Source organism: Mycteria americana, chromosome 1 (assembly GCF_035582795.1).
Source record: "Mycteria americana isolate JAX WOST 10 ecotype Jacksonville Zoo and Gardens chromosome 1, USCA_MyAme_1.0, whole genome shotgun sequence".
NCBI lineage: Eukaryota > Metazoa > Chordata > Aves > Ciconiiformes > Ciconiidae > Mycteria > Mycteria americana.
This window is the reverse complement of record NC_134365.1, coordinates 188,493,184-188,519,316: the sequence shown is the minus strand read 5'-3', so window position 1 is coordinate 188,519,316 and position 26,133 is coordinate 188,493,184. Positions and strand designations below refer to the sequence as shown.

Below are 26,133 nucleotides of genomic sequence, written 5' to 3'. Positions count from 1 at the left end.
TTAATGGAAACGATGAACTCTTAAAGATAACATTATATTACACTGATGTCAGTAAGATATCAAATGTGCTTTTCCTATGCCTTCTCACATAAACTATAATGCTATCATTCTACATAAAGTGCAAGAAAAGGAAATTTCGGATAACACAGATATTCTTGGTTGCGAGTACAAGTCAGCACTTCAGAAATTCAGGCCAAAGGGCAGCGTGTATTAGTTTATTGCATATTTGCACAGTGTAAGCCAAGCTACAAGCACATAACAAGTGCAGGGAAAGAAGAAAAGTTGGTTGTTGTTTTGTCAAAGAAAATGGTCAATAGCAGAAAAGTAGCACAAAGGAAATACCTTAAGATCTCGCCTTTCCAGATGTAAAAGCTCAGAGCCTCGGATGTCATGGCTGATGAAGATTTCTTTGTACTCTCCCAAACTGAGCAGATCCAGCCAAGCAGCAACTTCATCTGTGCCCCATTTTTGAACTACCAAAGTTAAGAGCAAAACCCCCTTAATTTCTACATGCTCAAATGCATCACAAGCAAAGGTTAGGCCAAAGAGAGTGGAAAACAGAGTAGAATTGCCGTGCTAGCAAAGGGAGAGGTTAGAGGTGTCATTTCCACAAAAACTGACAATTTCCTTTTTACATGCAGGTTACAGGTTAGCAGTTAACATGAGAAAGTATCTAAACAAAGTTGGGGTTCTTTGCTTTGCAGCCATGCTTTCAGCTTTACTCCACTTTCTTCAGTAAAGCCTTTAAAACCTCACGTCCCAACAAATTCACATTAAAACATCTTAGGATCAGTGACGCAAAGTCTAATGTTCTTCTGCTTTATACCGTTAATTTATTAGTAGTCATCCAGGGAGAGGAGAAGCCTTCAAAAAATAATTAACATGTAAAATTAAAATATCAACCATACCTCGAATATAGCAATGGCAGCAAGCAAGTCCAGTTTTAATTAACATTTTCTAGTATTCTTAATTAATGCAACAAGTATTCTTTAAGCTACTGTGTTACATAGGCCATTAATAAGCTCTCTGTAAAACATTGTTCTCTAAGGTTAGTTGCCCACATTAGTCCTAATAAGACCACATTTACTGAAAAAAAATAGTTATGCTACTTATTGCTATAATTTTGCAACTTCATTCAATGCTGATTAGTTACAATGAAGTGAAATCTGAAGTCTAATCTGAAATCTAAAGTCTGATCAACAACTGCAAGATTTTGCAGATTTTGACCAACTGTCCATTAAAAAGACAAAGACGTAGAAAGAGTTTTAGGACCATCTGATCACTGATTAACTCCTGGACATAATCTTAAGGAAGTAAGTTCATGGATAAGAGTGGGAAGAGAGAGGAGAGTGGAGTTTGTTCAACTTCTTCTAATTAAAAAATCAATATTGACTATCATGTTTTTTTGTTTGGTTTGTCTCACTCGCTGAACTTAAAACCCATCTGAAATTTAAGAATAACTGGTTAATTAAACCAGTATGATAAAAGCTATTGCACACCTTCTGAAACTAACCTGAAAAACCTGAATTGGAACTTCACAGGGAAACAACGTGTTTACCTATGACTTGTATCACTATGAGTTAATCAAATGTAACCACCAGCAAAGACACAGGTCCTGTCGCACGATAAAACTATCCAAATATTTTCACAGTAGTTCTTTGGTTCACTTGGAAGTCCTGGGGTTCTACTGAATGCTTTCTAAAGAAAGAAATCTTCATCCTAATGAAGATGCCCGTTAGCTTAGTTGCTTTTCACTTTGACTTTACTCTTAGGTAGAGTGCACCATGTCAGCTCTTACAAAAAAACCCCATAAAATCACATTTTCCCCAAATGCTACTATTTTTCTTGTAATGTCAAAACACATACCAGGCTGAGGGCTGGTCTTATGCTTCTGAACTTTTTCTTTTTTAAACTTTGGCACTATGCGAAACACTGTACTTCTGTTGTTTCTTTTAGCATAATCCAGAGGGGGATCCTGCATGAAAGAAGAGACATAGTTACCTTTAATTAACAGAAAACAACAGTGAAATTACGTGCTTGAGATGGTAATTCATAGTTAATCTCAAAAACTAAGACCAAATTTTACTTCCATAAAGAATAATTTCAGGATTTAACTCTATACTTGTTTCATTTATTAAATAACCATTCAAAACCTTTAAATTCACAAAAGGGAACAAAACACAAAAAAAAGCCCTAAGCTTAGAAGCTTGTTCACAGCACACAGAAATGATCCAGCATCGCTACTGAAATTGCCTCTCCAGATCATGAGAGATTCTACCTTACTCTTCCCTATCAAAAGAAAATTAAGTTCAATTCGAAACGGGAAGTATCGATCAAACTCACCTCATCGTCATTTGGTTGAAAAACATAATAAAGCCATGGTATCTCAGCAAGCTTTCTCAACTCTATTTCCACGCTGTGCAAAGCATCAGACAACAGCTCTTCATGGGGAGCTTCTAACTGCTGTTTATAAACAGGCCAGAAAGTATTTTTAGTTTTGTTAACATTAAACATTTAAATCTAGATACATTGTTACCACACACAAACAGATGACTACTTCCTGGTGAATGTAAACGAACGGTGAAAATGAATAAACTTACCAAATTAAATTTTCCTTCAGACATGTGTCAGACCACCCTGACACTACATTTAGTATGGTCCCAACCACAAAGGGATGACTGAGGCAGCCGAGACTTTTGGTGCAGACCAGCTGACCCAGCTGTCAGTCACTGTCATCATTCACCACACTCTTGAATCTTCATAGAGCAAAAGTTATCTGCTAACACCAATACTAGAACACACTAGAAATGGAAACTACCAGCACAAGGGAGATAAAACCTGACCAGAAGAACAAGAGCCTGGAAAATCTTTGTTGAAAAGTGGTGTAAAAAATTGAATAGATGGTAGTAAGCCTGAGTTATTATTTGCAAATGTGTTCATGTGATAGACCACTCTCTCATGGTCAAGTAAGAGGAAATGGATCTTACCGAAGACGCTCCTTTCCCAAAAGTCTTTCAGTGGTGATAGAATACCTACGCTACCCCTTCTAAATGGGTGAGACGTGGAGCGATAGCCACTGCTGCTGGCTGAGGGTGGCAAGAACGGGGACCAGGCATGGAAGAGGGACACGACTGCAGCCACAGACGGGAGACAAAAAGCCAAAGATATCAGCGAAGGCCAAAGACGAAAAGAAAGTGGTACCAGTGTAAAAACCTTGGGACTTGCTGACCTATGGGAATTTGGCTCTATCAACACTTTGAGAACCCCATGGAGGTACCAGTTTCCCTTAAAACCCCTGTCTGAAAACTATTCTGCAGCTGTTGTGTGAGTTGAACCTGTGAGGAAGAGGTAAGGCAGGCCGCTGATCCCTGCAAAGCTGTTTCGGGCTTATCTGGGGTTGCTGAAACACCATTTTGAGGTAAGAGTTGAATCCTGGAATGAGTTGCTTGGAATCACTGATAAAGCAATCTGAACTTCTATTTCTCTCTTTGAAGTAAAAGTAGTCCCAAAGCAGTGCAGAATATCCTTTTGAAAGGCTCTAATTAAGTTATATCCTAGTGAGTGCATTTTTAAAATGGAGTTGTAAGAGAATCTTTGATCTCTAGTGCTGGACAAAGATTTTGACATTGGGGTTTGGTGATAAATTACAAGCCCCCATTAATTTATCCTACCTAACAAAAACTTATTTCCTTTGCTTCAGTAGTTTGCATATGTTACCACCTTTCAAAGGAGAGACCCTCTTTAGGAAGATATTGCTGTTTAGTGTAGTAATACTGGAAATACAAGCTCCCTCTTGGTATCATGTTCTTTTCTCTTCTAAAGCTCACAGAATTCAGTGCCCGTAAGTAGACTCTGATCTTTCTTTTGCCTTCCCTTTTTCTTCAATTTGAACAGTTCAGTTAATTTGGAGCACAGTGGAAGACCCACTTGTCTTTGAAGAAGTTACAACTTTTCTCTTGTTTTCATTTTTAAAAATTATTTAAGTCATCTATTTTATATAAATGAATGAAGCAAAGAGTTACCTCTTTCTCAACAATCACTTATCTAATTGCTTGATTCTCAAAGGAAAATATTTTGCTTGGGGACAAAAAAACTCTCATCTGATGGTGAGAAAGTGTATGCATTGGTAATATTGCTCCTGAAATAAACCCCCAAAAATAGCGAAATTCTGGTAAAGAAAGAGTCAGCAATTTAGGGTAAATTCTCCTCCTACAACATCTTGGAAAAACTTCTTATTTCCAAGATGGAAATTAACACTATGAATGAAACAATGAAAATAAAGGATTTTTTCAATTCCTTCCCAAAGGAAATTTTTAATATGAAAATACCTGATTTCAGTGAGCTCAGATAATTTAATTTGTTTGAAATTAAGCATTCTGTCATAATTCTCCCTTAATACATAGGAAAATTGTGCTCTGTTCCAGACTGGAAATGCTTTCTAAAAAGCAAAAATGGAAATAGTGCCTTTGGAAAACATCTACACAAAACATAGTATTTTTTATTTTTTCCAAACTGTATTCCAGCCATAACCATCTGGGAGATTCCACAAATCAGCTTCATGGTCCCATCTTATCATTTCACTAAAAATGGTATTTATAGCTAATTCACCATTTGATGTCATCTAGCTAATACTGTTGTATGAACTTTGTTAATCATATCTTACAGGAGGTGGCAGGAATCACAGTCTCCTTGTATAAATATTTACATTTCTTTTGTCTCCTTCAGGAGCCATAACAGAAAGACTCGAGAGCCAGTAAATGGCAACCAAAGAAAAAGCTTACCAAGTAGTATACGCAATGAAGGCATCAATTTACTGCTGTCAGGAGCTTTGATCACAAAAGAGAAGGGTGAGGGAGAATTGAAGAGGCAAAAGAAAAAAAAAATGAAGAGGAAGATATTAAAGAAAGAAGGTCCATCTTTGTCAGAGGAGAAAGATAATTTGGAGAACAGTGTATGATGGCAGCAGCTGATGCATCAAGCAACACCTTACATTTCATCTGTCTCTACTTTAATAGAGTGAGGGGCCAACATACATGTAGCTTCAGCATTTATAAAATACATGGCATTAAGGTTAACCAGGGTGCCTTGTTATTGTGACTGTGAAATACTGTTCTAAACAAGCATGATGTCAAATGAGTGTAATGGACATCTCTGGAAGATTATCTCGGTGTATTCCAAACAGCCTTTTTACTAAAAAATGGGTTTGATGTAGACTCATAAGACATTTGCACAGACCATAATGAGAAGCAGAAGTACAACATATAAAAATCAGAAATGGACAAATGGATCAAATTAAGCTTTGGAGCCTGAACAAGGGACCAGTTCGACAACACAATGAGCTCACAACTGGCTATAGAAAAGGTAATGTTTCAATGGGAGGGTTTCCATAACAACGTTATTTCCAGACTGCCTTGATAAATTACACTAGTCCTAGTACGGCGTCACCAACTTAAACCTTTTCTCCTAATTCCTCTTCCTAAACTATTTTAAAGTTTAAACAAATTTCTTTGTTTTGATTCCCCATTCAATCTGAAATATGGGGGATTAGTAATAGCAATTTGAAAAAAACAGCAGATATTTTTCCCTTTTCTTGGACAAAAACATCTAATGAATAACTTTCCCTTCCAAAAACTCATAAGATAGATCATATGAGCTTGATCTTTGACTGTTTCTAGAACTTAAATGCTTATTAGCCTTTAGACCATATTAACTTTTGGTTACTGTAGAATAGACTCATACCATTTATCACTTGTGTTAAAAAGGTATCTGAACCTGCACCTGTAAGTTGCATACCCTAACTCAGCTGAATGAAAACATTCCTACTTATATCCATTTTTAATTATAACACTTAATTAAACAGTAAGTTAGTAATAAATCTGCTTTTGAATCCAAAGAAAATGTAACTGTTCCTACTGCGTATCTTCTTAATGTAAAACTGGACCAGCATAGAAAACCTGACATCTTTCTTCTCTTCACAATGTCACATATAGAAATATTCTAATTATACATCCAGGTACAACAACTCTTGAGCAGTCTTCATCATTTTAGGCACAGAAACACCAGCCAAAGAAGAAGATGCCAAGTCTTCAAGTACCATCAGAGGTCTACTGAACACTTAACCAGTTAAAGATTATAAAATAAATCCTGACAGGTATTAGAACAAGCGTGAGATTTACTTGCCCAAATTAGATCTGTAGAAGTTGAATGTATGAGTCTGACCAGTGGTCATCCCAGGTTCTCTTTAAACTCTGAAGATGGTCACATAATAGAACTCCAGAAGTTCTCTTAAATGCTAAACCTCCAGAAGATGATTTATCTTTTTCTAACATAGGCCGCCAAGATAGTTGAGTGTGAATCAACCTCAACAGGGATACTTATTTCTCTGCATTGACTATTAGAAAGAAGAGCCCAGGCAATGACCTTTGAGATATCTGAAATGAGGTAAGATGGATGCCAACCTAGGACAAGTATTCATAACTCATTCTGATCCAAACCACAAATGCAGTGTGATATCCTCCAATCGGCCTTACAGAGCGTCTTGCAGCAGGTCATAAATCCTGCGCCGATTTAAAAAATCAGCAACGAACAAATCACAGATAATCTGAATGAGAGAATAAAACTGTGTATTTTGTGTCCTTACCAAAGGAACTCTTCCTACTAGCAGAGATTCAGTTTCATTATGTAGGGCCTTGACATTGACAGCTATCTCCATGGCAGTGTTTCTGGTAAGGCTCTGGGGAATAAGAAGCATAAAAATTATTTGAAGTGATGCAAGTCAGACTGAGAATAAATACTTTGGGCTTACAGCACAGATCTTAAGTGTCTTCTCCTAGGAGAAATACATCAATTTAGGTCTACACTGACAACTTCTTCAGCACTGAGAATAGAAAACAAAAACGTAGTATCTATTTACTGTCTTTTCCCCAATTTCATTTAATATGACCTTACACAATCCTGAAGATCATCAAGTGACCACCCACCTGTGAGATGAATCCATGATTTTTACGGATGACAAAGGCCATCGGAAAAGCTGTGGGCCTCATTTAATAACAACTGTTGATACCAATTGTTTACCGTATCCTTAGCAGAAGTGAGCTGCTAGCCGTACTTTAAGAAGCAAAGGTTAACTAATATATTTACCATACGTAAATTTAGGTTAGATATAGACAGCCTCTACCTAATTAATCTTTTTGGGGTCCAATCCTTGAAAACACCCAGAAGAGCTAGTGTGAAGAGAGAAACCAGGAAACTCATTTCCCCTCACGCCCTTTGCATTCTTTGCATAGCACTTGGATAACAATTAAGCATGAAAATTTTTATGAATGCATCCACAAGTATTGACCTGTATGTAGTAACAGCATTTGTTCAGCCTTTGTCATGCCTCCAGTCTGTGTCTGGGGACATGCCTACACAGTTGCCTGCAAGCAGATGTGAGCTTGCTTTCCCTATTGTTGTTGCTGTTTGCTGACCTGAATTTGTTTTATTCATGCTCAGAGCTACATTAGTACACCACCTCACTTGATTTAATAAACACTGCTGCATCACTTCAGGATGAGCACCCCCGGCTGTGGACCTCCGTTGCAGATGGGGCGAATTCTTGACTGCTTCCAAAAGGCAACAGACATACTCTCACCATGCCCCTAATCCAAACTCCCTATCACCCTTTTGACTGCTCACTCCCCCCTGCAAAAAACACCCAGAACGTCCACATTTTAAGTGTGCTTAATGTCCCTTTCTAACGTCCCACGTTCACAAAAGAGAGTATCAGCTGGGGAGGCACTGATGAATGCAGAAACTGCATCTTCTGCCTTCTCAGATACCATATCGATCTAACATCAGGAGGGGACTCTCCTCTTTAATACTCTTCTGTGAAAAGGCAGTTCTCCTAACTCCCATTCCTGGTATTATTAACAAATTTCGGAATCATTGAGCATGATGTCTCCCAAATTCATCAGCTATGGGGTGTTCCCCTATGCATGTGAAGGGTTGAGACTCCCTGCTGCTATACAGAGCAGCACCTTCAGAATCGGAAGTAACTTCCCCTTTACTTTCACCTTAGAAGAAGTGGCAAAAAAGGGGAGAAGATACAGCATCCATTCATCTGTTAAGCAATTTCATTTCAATCTGAGCACGTGTATGTGTATTTAGAAGTCCTGTTTATCAAAAACTTCAAGAATTATCATCCAACTTGTTTTAATACAGAGACAGGGAGTACAATAGAGCTCCTGTGTCACAAGCTTAAGCTCACAGATATTATAGCTTATTTACTTATACATAAATCTCTGTTCTTCCTTTACCTCAGGAAACCTTGGGTTGGCTTTATTTAATGCATGTGAACATGCATTAACAGCATGAGCAAGCTCCTGCTCCAAGAGGCCATGTATTTTTGCTGCTTCACAGATTCTACAAAAATATAAAAAAAGAGAAAAATATTTCTTACCTCCTTTAAAGAATAATTCTTCAGAGTACACAACATTATCAGATGAGAAAATATACAAAGATATCTTTCACAAAACACTTTTAAAAAATATAGTCCTTTATAACAAAAGTTGAAATACAAGTATCTCTTCAAGCAATACAGCACCTCAGATAAATGATATCCATAACAGAGAAGATTTATTCTGCTATGAAATAGAGACGCATTTATTTGTCTTAGAACACAAATGCTACGCAAAAAAATGTACCAAAAAAGTTGGGGCTATTAATTAAAATAAACTATAGAAGGAAAACCCTAGTACATTAAGACAACTTACTTGAACTTATCTTAAAAACCATTACACCTATTTCACAAGGCATATCCTTCAGATGTGACATTAAAATTGGCTGCAGTCATTTGAGATTATGGGAGGTCCACCTGTAATTACAACCTCAGGACCATCTCTAGAACAGTAAAGTTTTTAAGCTGTCTTGGCTAAACTTGACTTTGGGTAATTTATAACCTAAATTATTCTTCTATGTCTACTTAAGTCACGAGTACAGTATAAAAAGAATATGTAGTTCTTCAATTACTTTCTTATATTATCAGTGCAACTCAACAGGTCCTCCAAGAATCCATTTTGGTGCTTAAGATAATTTGTCATCATGATGAACTGAGTAGCAGCATTATAAAATGTTCTGATTTTAAAAAAAAATGCTTTTCTTAAATCTAGGGTTTTTCTTCTGTGAAAATTGAAGTGCCTTCTTTACTAAAATACTTGCATCTCAGGAAGAAAGTGGTTCTTGAAAATAAGCAAGGCTGTGGGATCAATTTTATACCATCAGCTCACTATCATCTCAACCCATATAAATTCCTGAAGTGTCCAGGGGCACAGAGATGAGGATTTTGAGCATTAGGAATGAAATAGAAAGCTGCAATAACAATGAATGAGTGGATGAATGCAAAAAGGTATGAAGATTTTATCTGGCAATTTGGGCTCCTTGAATGTTGGTTTGTTAACTGTTTACTTGTACAATACTTCAAGAAAACTTTCTGGTTTATTGAAAAGTGCTCATCTTTTTGAAATTGTGAGTAACAAGGCTTTAAGGAGAAATAAGGTCAGGTGGATACATCCACTCTGTTGACTTCTAAAGTTGACTTCTAAGGTTTTTTTTCAATAAATATATTTTTGCTCTTGCATAAAATGAGAAGTTTCAATCAAAAGCCTCTCTGCAAAGAAGCCTTACAGTCTTCCATTTCCACTACTCCTTCAGAAAGTCGGTCTTCACAAGGAAAAAAATACATAAACACACAAAAATAAAATTACAGAAATACATGAGAAAAGCACACATAAACAACCTGAGCCTTAAAAAGAAAATAAATTCAAGAAATAAAATTACTGATAGAGTGGCAACTAAATGTTAATGAAAAAACAGGGAAAATACACACTTCTAAGTCTATGTATGCATTTGCATGAATAATTCAGTCTTGGTGTCTAGGTTGCCAATCCAAACTTCTTAATTTTACTGTACCTGGTAATAAGTTCTTCTGCAGCTTGTGAGCACAGCTGGATCTGTGCAACTTCTTCTTCTGTAGCCAACTCAACAGCCTGCTGAGGGTACAAGGGAGATCGAATGACAGGTTTACAGGAATCATACTTCTGTTTGTCTTCCCAAGACTTCAGGGTGTTTTCAAAGGCCTAATAAAAATGAATTAGACATTCAGTTTACAGCACTTAGAGTATTCTTACTTATTTTAAAATTTAATTTTATATAAATTTTAATTTCTATAATATTTTTATTAAAATTAATTTAACAAATAACTAATTTTAATTTGACATAAATAATACAAGCTCTATAAATAATGACATTAAATTTAATTTTTTTAAAACTTAGTATAGAGAATAAGTCACTTCTGAAAGCTTTCTTTCTCTCTCTCCCTCCTTTATCCTCAATAAGCGTCTTTTAAAACAGTAAGAACACAAAGACAGTGATAATACAACCATGGATAGTAAGATCCAAATCTGAAAGTAATACAAGATTCAAACCTAAAAAATGGTGGAAAAAAGTAACAAATTTACTAAAATAGAGTTCAAATGCCATTAACTGCACCCTAAATTCACCACTCGGTTACTGGACGGAGAACTGAGGGGCAGTTAATGCCTTTCACACCGTAACCCCAGACAAGTGTGAACTCTCCAGTGGCTTTGTGACTAGGTTCTGCCTGTGCCTCTTCTGTCTGAGACTGGGTCATGGGGGAGAGGGAGGGTTAGTAGAGCAGAGAGAGACAGGAGAGAAATCTGCAGAAAGTTATTCTGAAAAATGGACATTATAGAACTGTACTACTTATGCAACTGTGCCAGAACTTCCAGTATGTGGTTGCATATAATACACCTAGAGAAGAAGAAGGAGAAGAAGAAAAAGAAAGAAGGAAAGAAGGAAAGAAGGAAGGAAAGAAGGAAGGAAGGAAAGAAGGAAGGAAGGAAAGAAGGAAGGAAGGAAGGAAAGAAAGAAGGAAGGAAAGAAGGAAAGAAAGAAGGAAAGAAGGAAGGAAGGAAGGAAAGAAGGAAGGAAGGAAGGAAAGAAGGAAAGAAGGAAGGAAAGAAAGAAGGAAGGAGGGAAAGAAGGAAAGAAGGAGGGAAAGAAGGAAAGAAGGAGGGAAAGAAAGAAGGAAGGAAGGAAAGAAAGAAGGAAGGAAAGAAAGGAGAGAAAGGAAGGAAAGAAAGGAAGGAAAGAAAGGAAGGAAAGAAAGGAAGGAAAGAAAGAAGGAAAGAAAGAAGGAAAGAAAGGAAGGAAAGAAAGAAGGAAAGGAAGGAAGGAAAGAAAGAAGAAAGAAAGGAAAGAAAGGAAGAAAGAAAGAAAGAAAGGAAGGAAGAAAGAAAGACAGAAAGAAAGAAAGAAAGAAAGGAAGAAAGAAAGAAAGAAAGAAAGAAAGAAAGAAAGAAAGAAAGAAAGAAAGAAAGAAAGAAAGAAAGAAAGAAAATATAAAATTTTGACCATTCTTCTTCTTACTATATATTAATAGGAATACAGGAATAGGACTAATGAAACTGATAAAAGCTAACAAAGAGCTGTGTCACTTATACAAAAGAACAATTCTCTATCCAGCTTATTATAGAAATTATGCAACTGTAAGTAATCATATAAGTTATATAGATAGTTATAAAACATTTTTATAAGCACTGTTTTGTTCATGTTATAACTGAATCAAATTATTACAGAAACAATGTTAGTAACAGTATCTCGTAACACACTTTCTGCAACATACTCTGTCTCGTGTTAACATCTGAGCTCTGTTTTTATGTATGATCTTAATCACTCCCGGGGGCTGGATCCATGCCTCTCCATCGACTTGCACTGGAACCCCTTCATCACCAAGTATGGTGATCTTTACTGACCGACACTGGAAAAGAACAAACACGTTATTTTACAGAGCAATAAATACTAATGAAACTGACGGGCTACCTGAAATATGTTGATTACTAGGAGCTGTGGCTTCCCTCCAGGTTTGTCTCAAGGATGAAGCACTTCTATACTTCATTCATCATTGAAGACAATTTGTTACCCGTTCAAATTAAAACAATGTCAGCGCTTTATTAAGGTATAGGGTGGTGGCCATCAAGAGTACCGCTACTTGCCAGCATCCCAAGCTGCTGCCAACCATGCTGCGTGCTTTCAAGTAAGAAACAAACCTGAGCTATCCTGTGGTGCTGCAGTTTGATGACTCTTGAAACTGCCATCTGCATGCTGCCAAATACCGCAACAACTTCTAAGATTTTATCATCAAACGATGGAGCCCCAAATATCTGAAAGGAAAAGAAAATATTCCATTTTTGGTGGTGAATCTAGTGCTTAGATTGCATGCTCAATGAAACAGATTCATTTACAGATTCGTTTTCAACATTTAAATGCTCTAACTTATTTACTGTAGAATAACTACACTGTCTCCCAAAAGTCATAGCAGTGAGATACTGTGGACAGTAGGCAAATATTATTTTAAAACAGCAATGCTAATAGCATTTCAAACATCTGAATGACGAGGCATATCCTTATATAGGAAGGATGGCATGTTTCAGCATGCAGACTAAGAAATGTTTTTCAAGGCAAGATGAAAGGGCAATTCAAATCTCTGCTTGGTTAATGTCCTTAATATCTAACAGGTTCTCAAAGTTAAGAGGAATGACAGTGGTTTTCTTCTCAGAAGTGCATATCTTTTTATATTCTGAATTCTCTGGAAACCAACATCCGAGTCCATGCTTGGCTTTGTTAAACACAGCTTTTATACTGAAGAGGATCTTGTTTGTGCTGTACACAATTATCCGCTGTAAATATGAAAACTGCTTCTCTGTGGAACAAATGTCCTGATATCCAGCCAAGATGTTGAATTTCCATGAGCTTACGCAAAGCGCATGAAGTCTCGTGTGTGCCATTGCCATCTGGTGTCCTGCAGGGGAATTCAGCCATGCCACAGGACAAGCCTTAGGCTGGAGTTCAGCTGGGTCTGGCAGGAGATACCATACTAAGGCCACTTGAAGCTTGACCATTTCATCCTGATATGCAATAGGGAGCAACGAGGGAGAAAAACCAGCAGGAGAAATCACTCCAGTAAGAGTTTAACAGGTAGAGAGATCACCTCTCTGAGTGGTGCTCAGACTACCTCAGTTGGCACCATGGGCAGAGGCACCTGCGAGAGGGTTTCCTGGAGGTGAAGAATAAGAGGGTGAAGATCCAGGACTGTGTTACTCAGTGTCTGCAGCAATGGCTCAGGGAGGGAGAGGATGGGGAACAGGGTGAGGGACTTTGGTCCCTACTGCCCACCCCAGTGCAATGAGCGGTGGCTTTGGCCAGGAGGCTGAGGAGGGTTTCTCAGGGAAGGGGCTGCACAGCAGAGTTCCCATAGTTTAGTGCCACATCCAGGTGGCACATCCCTTCAGAGCATCGCAGGATTGCACAGATATGTCTTGAGCAGATGAGTGTCAAAGAACAAAAGTGCAATTTTACTGGATCTAGACTGTTTTGAAGCGAAAGGTTTCTCCATCTGAATTTTTCCAATTTCCATGGAAATTCTTCCATTTTTCACATGGGGATATGAAAGTCTTGAAAAGAGCAAAGCCAGTGATTTTGTTATTCCAAGGTAAAAATATGGAGAGTCCTTGATCCAGCTTTAAGAAGTATAACTGACATCTACAGGGCCAGTTCTGCATGGGTTAAGAAAAAGTAGTTGTAAAATTTCATTTATTTTGTGCTTCAATTTTAGCAAAAGGATGGGCAAACTACAACCCAGTCTGCTGTGTCTTTCCACCAGTAAAACATATCTGTACTGAAAACCAACCATACTTTTTTTTTTTTTTTTTAATAAAGACAAACAAATCTCTACAGATCAACATTCAAGAAACAATTCCCTCCTTTTCTGTTGCAGGTCATGTTTCCAGCCTGTCTTCTGGACACCAAAGCAGCATGCCTAAACTAGCCCCGCTCAAGTCGGTCGGCATGCGGCTGCCCTGCTTGGCTCACTGATAATGTTTCAGGAATATTTGCAGCTGTCAAGGCAACATCTTTTTTGCGTCCAGAGAAGCAGAACCAGCAGCACTTCAGACCACCACCACCACCTCTGATGATCAGTCACCCAAGACTGCGCTAAAGCAGTGAATTGTGCTCCTAACTCTGTCCACAACAAACATGTCACTTTTTGCTGGCACATCTGATCACAAGAAGTCTAAGAATATCAGTAAAACTGCTCCAAGACACACACATTTGCTGTATACCGGTATGGCAGATAGGACAGATCTTCTCTCTCAGTGAGGCAGTCCAGGGACAAAAATAAACTCCTGAACAGGAGCTGAGCAGACGTTAGAGATGCTTTCAAGTTATGAATATGAACATGGAGTATATAAAAACTTTAGATATCCATAGCCAAATATAAACACAACTGCTATCCTCAGACATATACAAAAAATAAGAACAGGACATTGAAACATGTTTAAATATTTTTTGTGACTTTTTATATATGTGTGTGTGTGTATAAGCAAAGGATAATAACTCACAAGAAACCAAAAAGGAAAAAAAAGTCCTGGAATGTCTACATTAAAATCACAAGCTAATTTCCAACTACAGTTTTAGGTGATTCAGACCTCACACGCACTAAATCAGGACACGCAGAATTAGGATATTCTGCTAGTAATTACAATTGTTGCACTGTGCATGAGGTGGATGGCAGCAGTAAGACTGCTCCAAGTTGTAAGACATTTAGGTATCTGTGTAGTGTAACATTTCTTAGGAGATGTGAGGAAGAAGAGAAAAAAGATATCTTAAAATATTTTAGAAGCTCATTGAAAATAATAGCTAAAAACCAGATTACTACCCCCACTACATTATCAGTTACTAAATGCATCAGTCCTCATTTTCTGAATTAACATCCCTTAGTCCAAAGCTGTTTGAAGAACAGGAGGAAAATTCAGGTATAAACCATGAGTGATTATCCTTGTCCACCTTGTTTATTGTTAGAATATAGCAAACAGGAATCTGTGCTTTGAGAAACCTTATTTACCAGAGTCTGTAAAACAATATAGAGAGAAACTATTTGTGTCTCTGTTTATAAAATTAGTCTCTAAAAATACTATCTCACAGAGCCATTTAAAAAAGGAAATAATTAAGCCTTATTATGAACATTTTGCTGGAATGGACACGACAGAAGGCAATAGACAGTGAAAAATCGTGGGATATGTTTTCGTTTAAAAAAATCACATACAAGACAGTACAGTTTAAACTCAAATAGCCTCCCTGAATAAGAGTTGCTATCCAAACTATATGCTACTACTTTTAAAATTAAATGAGAAGAGCAGTTCATGGTATTTATTGCTGGTTTCGCCCAGAAGGTTACTTCTCTTTGATGTTACTCACATCATCTTCTTTGGTTCCACCCCAGAAATTAGTCCCACCAGCATAGCTGGGAATGTTTAGCACAGCTATGCCCTGCAGACTTGGAAGGGGGATGTACTGTCCGTCACACTGTAATGGATAAAAGCTCATTCAGTATATAAATAATGTGATAAAAGTAATCAGCTATTTTTAATACATGAAGATTCAACAGAGCTGGCAGGGGAGGATGGAGTCATTAATAGCTTGACACAAGCCTATTCCATCCATGCTGTGAAGCAGTTCTAATACAAACCTCTTCTTCCCAATCTTAGCAGCAATTTTTGCAGAACTGAGAAAACACTAGTATCTACAGCAGAGGTATTCCATGACTCTTCAAAGAAACATTTTCACAATTTCACATGAATTAAGTCTATTAAGCAGGGGAAAAAAATAATAATAAAAAAATCCAAGAATATTTCTGGCATAGTCACAAACACGTAGTTAAAGTAAGTGTTTTTAGCACTTCTATACTTGCCTTCCTGTAAAAATAACTCACTCTCCTCCCAAAAGTGCAAAGGCAAATCTAGGAATGACCCCACAGTTGTTATCCTGGCCGTGGCTGGGAGATGTTGATTTTGCAGGTAAGAGGTTGCTCCTATGACCAACCATTTATTACCTCTTTCTTACCTCTTTATCCTCCAAACCCCATAAGCAAGTCCAAGTCCTACTCAACACGATCATGGGATGACGTAGGTCAATCTCAGCCTACTTATGGCCAAGAGTAAATTTACAGACTTCAGTGAAGTCACTCTTGACTTACAGCAGTACAACTGCCTGCAGAGGTGAGCCCAATGATCTCAAACCATTCAACTGGCAGTCAAAAGTGCAGTCCTGCAGCAGTGCCACAAGCGTGGATTTGAAGCAAGTTGGAAATATAAGGTCATAAATGCTGGAGTCAGGTGTCACTTTGGGGATCATGAATTTGCAGGTAAGATTGCCTTTAAAGAAGACTGCTAGATTACCACAAGTTACCAGTCCCACAGAAGGATCTTAAAATTATACAAATGAAATAGAAATCCTCAGGAAATAAGGACAAAATCTGTAGCAATTTTATCAGGCGTAGAAAGAGACGCAAAATTATTTCCAGAATGTGCTTAGTGCTCTCTTTTTATGATTTAATCTCAGCAACAAGACAGAATTTAACATTTTAATCAAAATGTGACAGTATCCAAAATATGCTGTGATATTAATAGATGCCACACAGCCATTTGTATTATAGTAGAGGTCTGCCTCCAATTCCTGAAATTGGTATTTTTAATTTTCCAATGCCATGCACCTCATCACATGTTTTAGCATAAGGCTAATATTATGCAAGGCAGTACTAAATATGAAATTTCTACTTGCTGGTTTACTTCCAGAAATATTCAAAAATAATTATGGAAAGGTCAGGTTTGAATGCCTTATTGAATCTTATTTGAATCTTATTCAAAAGATCCTTAAATTAGAATTCTATCTGCAGCATACATAATGTTCTTTCCTGTCATTATATTCACTAACTATTGCATAATTCCTTGATAATTACTCCATCTTTAGATAACAGCAATTTGCCACTACCAGACAAAATCTTCCTTCATCTCAGAGGAGTGAGAAAGAGTTCCAGTAACTTAAAATTATTCTTTCAATTTAACAAGTTATCTTCATATAAATATAATGAACTTCCATATGAAATGGTTAGCGTGAAGTAAAAAGAGAAATTATGTTTGTTCTTGGTCAAAATCCAGCCTACATATTCTTTGGGTGAAAACAACTATAACCATCCCATAGTCCTTTTTTGCATTTGGTAATCATTTATATCTCCTTTAAGTTCCCAGTATCGTGAAGAAGAGTTAGATTTTATGTTAGAACTTAAAAGACAAAAAATAACCATCTTTAGATAATTTCCACTGCATTTGTTGCTGCTGTGATAATGCCTTGCTGCTTTTGTGTGTCTCAAACACCTACTAGAGAAAGTCTCTATAGGCATAGCTGGGCTTCTTGCGATGCACATTCAGAATCTTCCCTCTTCTGTCAGGAATTTTTGACTAAGATCATCTGTGTGCTCTCCCTATATGTGTAATCAAGCTTTCAGATAGTTTAAAATGAAGCTGAAGGATTAAGAGTCCCGATCTCTCTCCTGTTTAGCGTCTGATCATTTCTGTTATTCTCCTTAAAACCCGGTCTCCCCCTTTAATGCAGGGAACATTTAAGAAACATATCCTATCTATACAAGAAAATTTTTGAAAAAAGTAATTACAAGATACATTATACTGGGTATTTTGGGATATTTAAGTACTGACATTTTACTCCAAAAACCACCTGGGGAACCACCTCTTAAATAGCACATTTTTACACACTGTCTTTGAGGTCAGCTTGGGTTGACATACGAATTCTAAAAGGTTTCAAGAGGAAGCCCAAATTCTTCACTACACATTGCGGAAGCAGAAATACTCATTCTGCCCATAAATAAAATTTACCTCAAGTTGAACTTTTTGTTCTAAGTTCTTGTAAGTTCTCTGCAGTAGCTCTTTTGTGCCAAGAACTCCATACCACATCATGTTTTTCGTCCGACTTCTGAAAACAGGTAAAACGAGATTCACATATTGAAATACACACATTATTATGTCTTGTATTTGTAGGATGAGAAAAAGTTAAGATATTCAAATCAAGAGATAAGGAAAAGAAAATAATGGAAACGTCTTGGCTCTGTTACTGACAATTATCTTACCTGCACTTTTCAGGGTGCTCTTCTCGCTTGTTATTAAATTCTAGTGAAATTTTTGCATCTAACCCAATTCCAAAGTAGTTGTTCATGACACATTTTTCTGAATATCCCTCCCTGTTAGAAGAAAAGAGATAATTAGGGGTACATTTGTACAGTACCTGGACACACAGAGCTTTGACCAAGATTGTGGTTGGTCTCAGGACAGATATATCAACCAAGAGACGTCAAGAGATGTTTCCTCTGAATCTCCCTGAGGAAACCCAACGGCAGTTGAAGAGACAGATTGGCTGCTAGCTCCTTTGCAAGTGCAAGTTACTTCCCGTAAGATAAAGAAGAAACTGTAACACTCCCATCCTAGCACTAGCTCCACCATACCCAACGTTAAACAGTGGAATATGAGGAAAGAGCTGCCCTGGGCATGGCTCTGAAACAGCAGCACCACACCGGGCCGAGCACCCAGGCTGCGTTTAGGCACGCCAGTGCTAGACGTTTCGCTGATGCTGCCGGCACAGCAGTGCTTTGTTTTAGAGGAGACGCGGCTCACAACCGAGATGCTATCCATAAGGCTCTGCCAATGGATACTATCCAAAGGCTCTACACCCAGTTCTGGGAAGCAGAGACAGCTTAGGACACAAAATTTCCACCTCAGTGCTTCAGTCCTTAGGGGCACGCTCTTCTTCTTCCTCCACTACCAAGTGCCCAGACCTGCTTCAACATCTTGCTGGTGGCTGAGCTTGTGTTCAGACCAGCGGTTTGGGCAGGAGAACCCAGCTCTGAAGGACTGCTGGCCGCCTCCTCTCAGAGCCAGTGGGCAAGGGGTAAGTGAGCAAACGTCTCCTAAACATCTCCAGCAAACGTCTGCTGCTGCAAGACAATTCTGCACTACTCCTAACTAAAATGGCACAATCCAACCTGTTTTCAGACCTTGAGGTCTCCTGCCAAATGACAGCAAACCAGAATTTCATAATGAAAAAAAAGATTACAAAAAAGAAAATTAAAAAGCTCAAGAAAAGCAAACTAAAGCACAACAGTAAATTTGGAAAAAAAAAAATTTCTTACAGTGAATCTGGATCCGGGTCAATAAATGGCGTAGCACCAAAAGGATCGATGTTTGCTAGCAACATTTTGCTAATAATTGAACTTCCTGCAATAGAAGCAGCTAGACCAGCCCTCAAACCTGATTAAAAAAAAAAACACAGAAAAAAACCCCAAAAAAACAATTTGTATTTGATAAACAGATAAACATATATTGTCATAATATAAGCCACATACTGAGAGACAAAATATTAATTAAATCCGTATAGGGAATGATTGTGTTTCTATCTCAGCTTTTACCTATATTGGTTATCTTTTCAGGTGCCTGGCTCTTTTGAGCAGAAAGACAGCTATGCTGCGGTGCAGTGGCTGACTCCACCATTTAGAAAGAAAAAAAAACAAAGAAAATTCAGGATTTCAGGCCAGCACTCACTGGCTGGCATAGTAACCAAAGGGATGACCTAACATCCAAAAAGACTACTGGAGCTTTTTACTTCGTTTAAGCTTCACCTCCAAACTGTCCAAGATTTTCCTTTGGTCCTTTCCTTTGGAAAAATTCCCAAGGAATACCCTCACCTTTTTTACAGCTGGAAGAGTCATAGTTTAAATTAACTTAATTTGCGGAAAGGTCACAGCCTTGCCATGCCTACCTTGACTAATGTTGAAGTCACTCTGCAAAACACTGTGTAAGGCATGTAAACAAAGAAAAGTACTTTATAAAAGCTTTCACTTAAATTGACCTAAAGAAAAATGTAAGCTCAGTTCCATTATGTTTTAACTATACTAATTAAGTTAATTAAAACAGTGTTTTACTGGTGCCCCCTAGTATTAAATGCATTTGGATAAGAACAGATTTTTTTCAACTGTTTTTCCTGCACAGCAGCTTTGTGTAGTTTCAGTTCCCCATTTCCTGAGAGGTACCTAGAGACACCTCTTATTCAGAGAGGTGAACTTTACCTGGCTCTGTCCCTCAGCTCCTTCATAGCCTTCACTCATTAGGATGAATGATAGAAGGACTTGGGGGTACTGGTGGATGAAAAATTGGACATGAGCCAGCAATGTGGGCTCGCAGCCCAGAAAGCCAACCGTATCCTGGGCTGCATCAAAAGAAGTGTGGCCAGTAGGTCGAGGGAGGTGGTTCTGCCCCTCTACTCCACTCTGGTGAGACCCCACCTGGAGTACTGCGTCCAGCTCTGGGGTCCTCAGCACAGGAAAGACATGGGCCTGTTGGAGCGGGTCCAGAGGAGGGACATGAAAATGATCAGAGGGCTGGAGCACCTCTCCTGTGAAGAAAGGCTGAGAGAGTTGGGGTTGTTCAGCCTGGAGAAGAGAAGGCTGTGGGGAGACCTTATTGTGGCCTTTCAAAATATAGAGGAGGCTTATAAGAAAGACTGAGAGACTTTTCACCAGGGCCTGTAGCAACGGGACAAGGAGCAATGGTTTTAAACTGAAAGAGGGTAGGTTTAGACTGGACATAAGAAAGACAATTGTTATGATGAGGGTGGTGAGACACTGGCACAGGTTGCCCAGAGAAGTTGTGGATGTCCCATAATTAGAAGTGTTCAAGGCCAGGTTGGACTGGTCTTTGAGCAACCCCATCTAGTGAAAGATGTCCATGCACGTGGCAGAGGGTGGGTCTAGATGATCTTTAGAGGTCCCTTCCAACCCAAACCACTCTGTGATTCCATGATTCTAAGATCCTGAATGTCGTTTTTCATACTCCAGAATCAAACGCAACACTTCTGCTACATCTGGTGTTGTGCCAAATGATCATGAATTTTCTACATTATTTTGCATTTCCTACTATATGATACAACACAAGGATGTGTATGTTGGTTCAAACAAATTCAGGGCTCCTGGCATGAAGTAAAAATCATTATTTGACAGCAAGCAGGGGAACAGAAGGCAATATTAAAGTAGTGTAAGGAACAGCAGATTTCAAAATCATAATTACCTGGGCAGATAATCCTAGTGTTAAGCACTGGGAGGTTTTCCTTGCTTGCAGCCAAAGCTGGAGCAGAGAAAGAGCCTGTCTGAGAATGGATACCTCGGCTTGTACGTCGATCTGGAGATCTTGGTGCAGTTTTAACTGTACAGAAGAAGTAAAAGTAAGAACACTAATTAGACCTATTATGACGTTACCAAATACAAAGTTTTTACAGCCCTGAAAATATTTCAAAAGCATTAATTTAATCTGTTACCATTCCATGACAAATGTCCTTCCCCCTCACACCACAGTTTTTTCTTCTAAATACAGGGAAGAAAATTCAGAAACAGATCAACTAACAAGCACAAATTAAAATGAACAAGTGTGCGTGGCATTCAATGTGACGAGTTCCCAACTTATACTTCAAGCTACTAGCAAAAATTGAATTATATCCACCTTGAAATGCAATAGTATTTAATGCTCTAGTAAGCTTCTGATAAACATCTTAATGAAGTAATATTAATTTAAACTTAAATTCAATGTATATTTACTTATAAATATACCTATATTATATAGTTCATTATTATTTTTAAGAATTTTAATATAGATAGCTATTCTAACCCATAGGGCATGGAAATACCTGATCAACAGCCATGCTATTTGCTTCAAGCAGCTAAAATGGACCCCCTGCCTGCTTCAGGTTTCTGAAAAACTCAGACAAAACCCTGACATCTTTATCTACAGCCAACCTGAAAACTTCAAGGGAAGGGAAAGCCATGTTCAGACATTCTTGTCTTCTGCAGTTAGACAGATCATGGGGGACATCAGTTTACCATCATATTTTCTGTTTTGCAAAAAAACCCCAGCAATTCCCAAAATAATTTAAATAACGTATTTGTTAAAATTCTCCAGAAGACGGATCAGTAAAAGCTTGTGGCAGATAGCAAAGTTTGGTAGCTGATCAAATTGTTGGTGGCAAAGGCAGGTAAAGGCTCAGGAAAAAGAAGGAGAAGAAAATCAAGGGGAAAGAGAAGATGTTCACAAAGAGGAACTGGTAGCTCAGTGAGGCCAGTTATCCCTGGGGCTGCCTCTGGAGGTGATGAAGAAGGATAGGCTTTTCAGAGGGCAGACCTCAGGTGCTGTAATTTACTTTCCTGGCAGAACTTGTTTCATGCAGATTGAGAATATGCCACTGCCTGCTTTAGCCTGGGGAAGTTAATCTCTGTGAAATTCAGCCCGGTCAGACGTATCCAGAAATTGGTGCCCCAGGGAAGAAAGTTTGGGTATTACTGAATGCTTTGCTATAGCATTTCCATGTGCATGTAAAAAGCTTTTGTGCGCCTGATGATCATAGATATTCCTTGGCTACCTCTGCTCCAAATTATCTCACACGTTAAAACTACTTCAGCTTAGGACAACTTCAACCTTTACCATCTCAAGAAGCTCAGAACAAAAAAAGGAAATTATTTCAAAGTGATCTGATATATTTCTCTCAAAACCTGAAAACTAATTCAGCAAAAATAGAATGGTTAGGACTAGCACCAAGAAAGCAGAAGAAAAACACCACCAGGAATGTGGTTGGAAGGATAAAATATACCCTTTTTTGTGGCAGGAGGGCGACAGATCAGTTCACGTCAATCATGATAACTCAGCTTGAGAGTAACATGGGTGTACTGTACGAAAACATTAATGGAAAGAAAATGCGGAGTGCGAAAATCTAGAGACAAAGGTAATAACAAGAACCAGGGTTTAGAAATTGTGGTCAAATCAATCCAGGCCAGGATTTCGGCATTCACCTTTTTTTAAGTGATGATAATCTAGCACAGAACACTCAATGAAATGGCAAATTCTTCACCTCTGGTATCCCAGGAATAAGATTACACACCTTTGTATATGACTTGCTTAAGTCAAACAGAAATTATTAGATGCAAGACAGGGGTAAGTGGGTGAAATTTTCTGGACTGTTTTATATGAAAGGTCTGACCAAGTGGACTAATAGCTCCTTCTAACTTTAACATCTGCATAATAGCCTTAGCAATTATCACAAAATGCTATAGTATTGCATGATAACAATACAACACCATGATTTGTATCTGTGCATGACAAAACACTGTAATCTAAAGTTAAAAAATGAAAAGAAATAAAAACTGCAAGTGATATCTAACAAGAGTTATTAAATATTTAGATGAAGGTAATTAACATATGGAAAAATACTGTCTTCATCAAATGACCAGGAAGATCCTTGGAGGGTAAAATATAATATTCAGAACAAAATTAACATTCATTTTTCATAATGCTACTGAAAAATTCACAATGCTATTCACACAGTCTGTTCTCTCTGTATTTGGGTACAAGGCAGTTATATTAAATAGGAAAAGCAACAGAGCAGCTGCTCTTTATTTGACAGATGAGACTCACGGGGATAACTGCAATAAAGATAAACTTTTACTGTTCATGGTCTGATAAAAACAACAGAGCCCTAATGAGTAAAACTGATGTTTCATTGCAGATAATTGAATTCATGTTTCATGCTTTCTCCCTAAACACCTATCTTCCATTGACAGTATTAATATGCACTCTATTTCACATATCAGATGTATGAAGAATAATACAGCTCCCCAATAAAAACAGAAATTGTATCACCAGGAAACAAGAGCTTTATATAAATTTATACATATGGATATACATATGTGTATATTTTTATTTTATTATATATTAATGGCAGTAGGACCAGGTCATCCCTAGAGCCCACATCCTCTATGAACTACTATTGAAACTAGACAACCAACAAGCATTGATTCCTATAACCAAGGTAAAAGGAGGGGGGCCAGTGAAGAGACAATCACTGGACAGTCTGAAATCCATTCTTGCAGAAAAGGAAATGGGAGATTCTGAATCAACAGAGGCCCCAAAAAACTAATGACGTATTTCTAAGGTAGGAGCTACTGACACAGGCACTAGCTTCAGAGCAGAGCCTCAGGAGGACAACACCTCTGGAAGATCTTGGTGTGGGTTAGGGTAACAGAAGTAGATGCAAATCCCAAACAACTTTGCTGACAACTGATTTTGCCACAGGAAGTTGCTCACTAAATCTAGAGGATGGCTTTTGCTGTCCACCAGCTACCACTGTTTCTCCATGACTCGCAGATTATCTCAAGACCTCACCTGCAGTGCATCACTGCCCACTTTGGTAATATGGCAAAGACTGAAATTTCCACCTATAGCAAGAAACGGCTTTCCTAAAATTATTATGCAGCTTGGGACTCTTGAATAACCCTGACACATGAACTACCAGTCAAAACAAAGTGCAGTATTGAAGTTTGTGATGGGAAATGTCCAAACATGAGCTCTGGCTGGAATGGCTTGGTGCCAAAACCAAGCAAGGAAGGAGGTAAGTGAAGGTCCCTTACAGACAAATTTTATTCTCTAAATATCATTTTACATATAGTAACCAAACACTGAATAGCCAAAAGGAAAGCTTAGCAACAAAATGGGCTATTACTTTATGGAAATGCTACCTTCCAAGCAAGTTGTCTTAAACTCAGATCACTCAATATTCTGATTGCTTTGTACAATTATTGATACACATAATACAACTGGGTTCTTTCTGTTGCATTTTAAAACCCAGCATAGGCTACTCACGCATAAATGCTGTCTTCCTTTTTTTGGAGAGTAACCTGCAGAGCCCCACAGTGAGGACAGAATGATGCTCCTACAGCAAAGCAGGAGCACTCAGACAGCAGCAGCTCATAAAGTCCATCTGACCAAGGACAAAGCAGGCAGGGGGCTCTACACCTTGGAAAGCAAGAGCAGCTTGCTATAGTGGCCTGCTATATGGCTTGCTATACAGCAGCCAATAGTTGCAAGGAACTAGCTGGACTAATGACCTGTATTTGGGACAACAATGCAAGAAATTTTTCATGGAAGGAGCTCTGGCTATTGAAGACTTTGGTTCAAATTTCTGCTCTGGATTAGACAAATAGAGGAGGTGACCTTAGTACTGCCACTTCTCAGGAGACTTCCATGCTCCAGTTTCTATTATTCTTTCCTGCTTTATGTTGTTCCACTTCATATAAAAGACTTAAATTTCATTCTCTCTGTTCCAATAACTGTCTCAAGGTAAGTTCCCAGCTGAGACATCAGGGTTTCGTTGTCAATACAATGAATAAATATGTCTGTTTCACACAATTTGAAACCCTTTCAACAGGAATGACTGACAGAAATTCCTATAGCATGACCTAAAATGCCTCCGACTGAGACATGCTCTTGCCACCATTACCCAGGCTCTAGGCCCTGCTCAGGTTCGTGTTGAAAGGTGAGTGTAAACGCTGGATTAAATGTGGGCACTTCTCTCCCCAATAAATACCTTCTCAGTTTTGTAAATCCAAAAGACTGCTCATCTCATCTCCTGCATTTTTCCCCTCAAATTTTACTTATCCAAATCTATTAAAATTTGTGACTAGTTTCCAGTGAAACAACATGCTAGTATTTTTAATTATGGAGCCAACTATGCTCCATAATGCAACTATAAGGTGACTGCGTAATTTTAAATTATTTTATTCCTAATTTACTCACTTGATGGGGACTCAAGTTCCTTTGTATCTTCCTCTTTTTCCTCTTCTTTGGATTCATCCAATTCTTTGTTATATTCTAGCGGGGACTGATTCACTTGTTCTTCACTATGAGCATTCTGCTCATCCACAACTGCTTATTAAAAAAAAGACAGGAAGTTTCAAGATCTTTAAAGAAAATCTGCATAAATGGAAAATTAGCTTCTTTTTTTCTGTAGCTTTAAGATTAAAAATATTAACAAAAGATTTCTATTGCCAATTCAGTGAAAAAGACTCTTGCAATCCTTTGCCCATTGATAAAGATTCACTGGCAGAAATTTTCATTTTGTGGAGGATAATAGTTACGGAAGAAACACGCTTTTATATGTGCACACATGTACATACATACGTATTCATATATGCAGACAGTCATCAACATCCAAACAAGCTGCATTTCTTTCCCTTGCAGATTGTAATAAGCATGTAATTTTATCTACGTAAAAATGTAGAAATCAAGCTTTAATAATGAAAATTTATGCTAGTAAAAAAAAGCCGCATCATTATTCTATCAGTAAGGATCAAAACGT

General features: G+C 38.1%; 1 protein-coding gene across 9 annotated transcripts in view; it reads right to left on the bottom strand.

Annotated features, from left to right (window-relative positions):
* DGKH (diacylglycerol kinase eta) overlaps positions 1-26,133 on the bottom strand; it is a 174,858-nt gene that overhangs the window by 14,773 nt on the left and 133,952 nt on the right. For 8 of the 9 annotated variants that reach the window (XM_075488883.1, XM_075488919.1, XM_075488912.1 and 5 more), the window contains 14 exons: positions 25,572-25,700; positions 21,024-21,158; positions 19,094-19,211; positions 18,038-18,148; positions 17,787-17,883; positions 15,316-15,423; positions 12,108-12,221; positions 11,684-11,818; positions 9,949-10,115; positions 8,298-8,403; positions 6,641-6,733; positions 2,344-2,463; positions 1,867-1,975; positions 343-473 (listed from right to left, as the gene is read on the bottom strand). In XM_075488883.1, coding sequence (XP_075344998.1) covers positions 343-473; positions 1,867-1,975; positions 2,344-2,463; positions 6,641-6,733; positions 8,298-8,403; positions 9,949-10,115; positions 11,684-11,818; positions 12,108-12,221; positions 15,316-15,423; positions 17,787-17,883; positions 18,038-18,148; positions 19,094-19,211; positions 21,024-21,158; positions 25,572-25,700 — 1,673 coding nt within the window. The remainder of the gene's footprint in view (positions 1-342; positions 474-1,866; positions 1,976-2,343; positions 2,464-6,640; positions 6,734-8,297; positions 8,404-9,948; positions 10,116-11,683; positions 11,819-12,107; positions 12,222-15,315; positions 15,424-17,786; positions 17,884-18,037; positions 18,149-19,093; positions 19,212-21,023; positions 21,159-25,571; positions 25,701-26,133) is intronic. The other variant, XM_075488930.1, reaches the window with a different exon arrangement.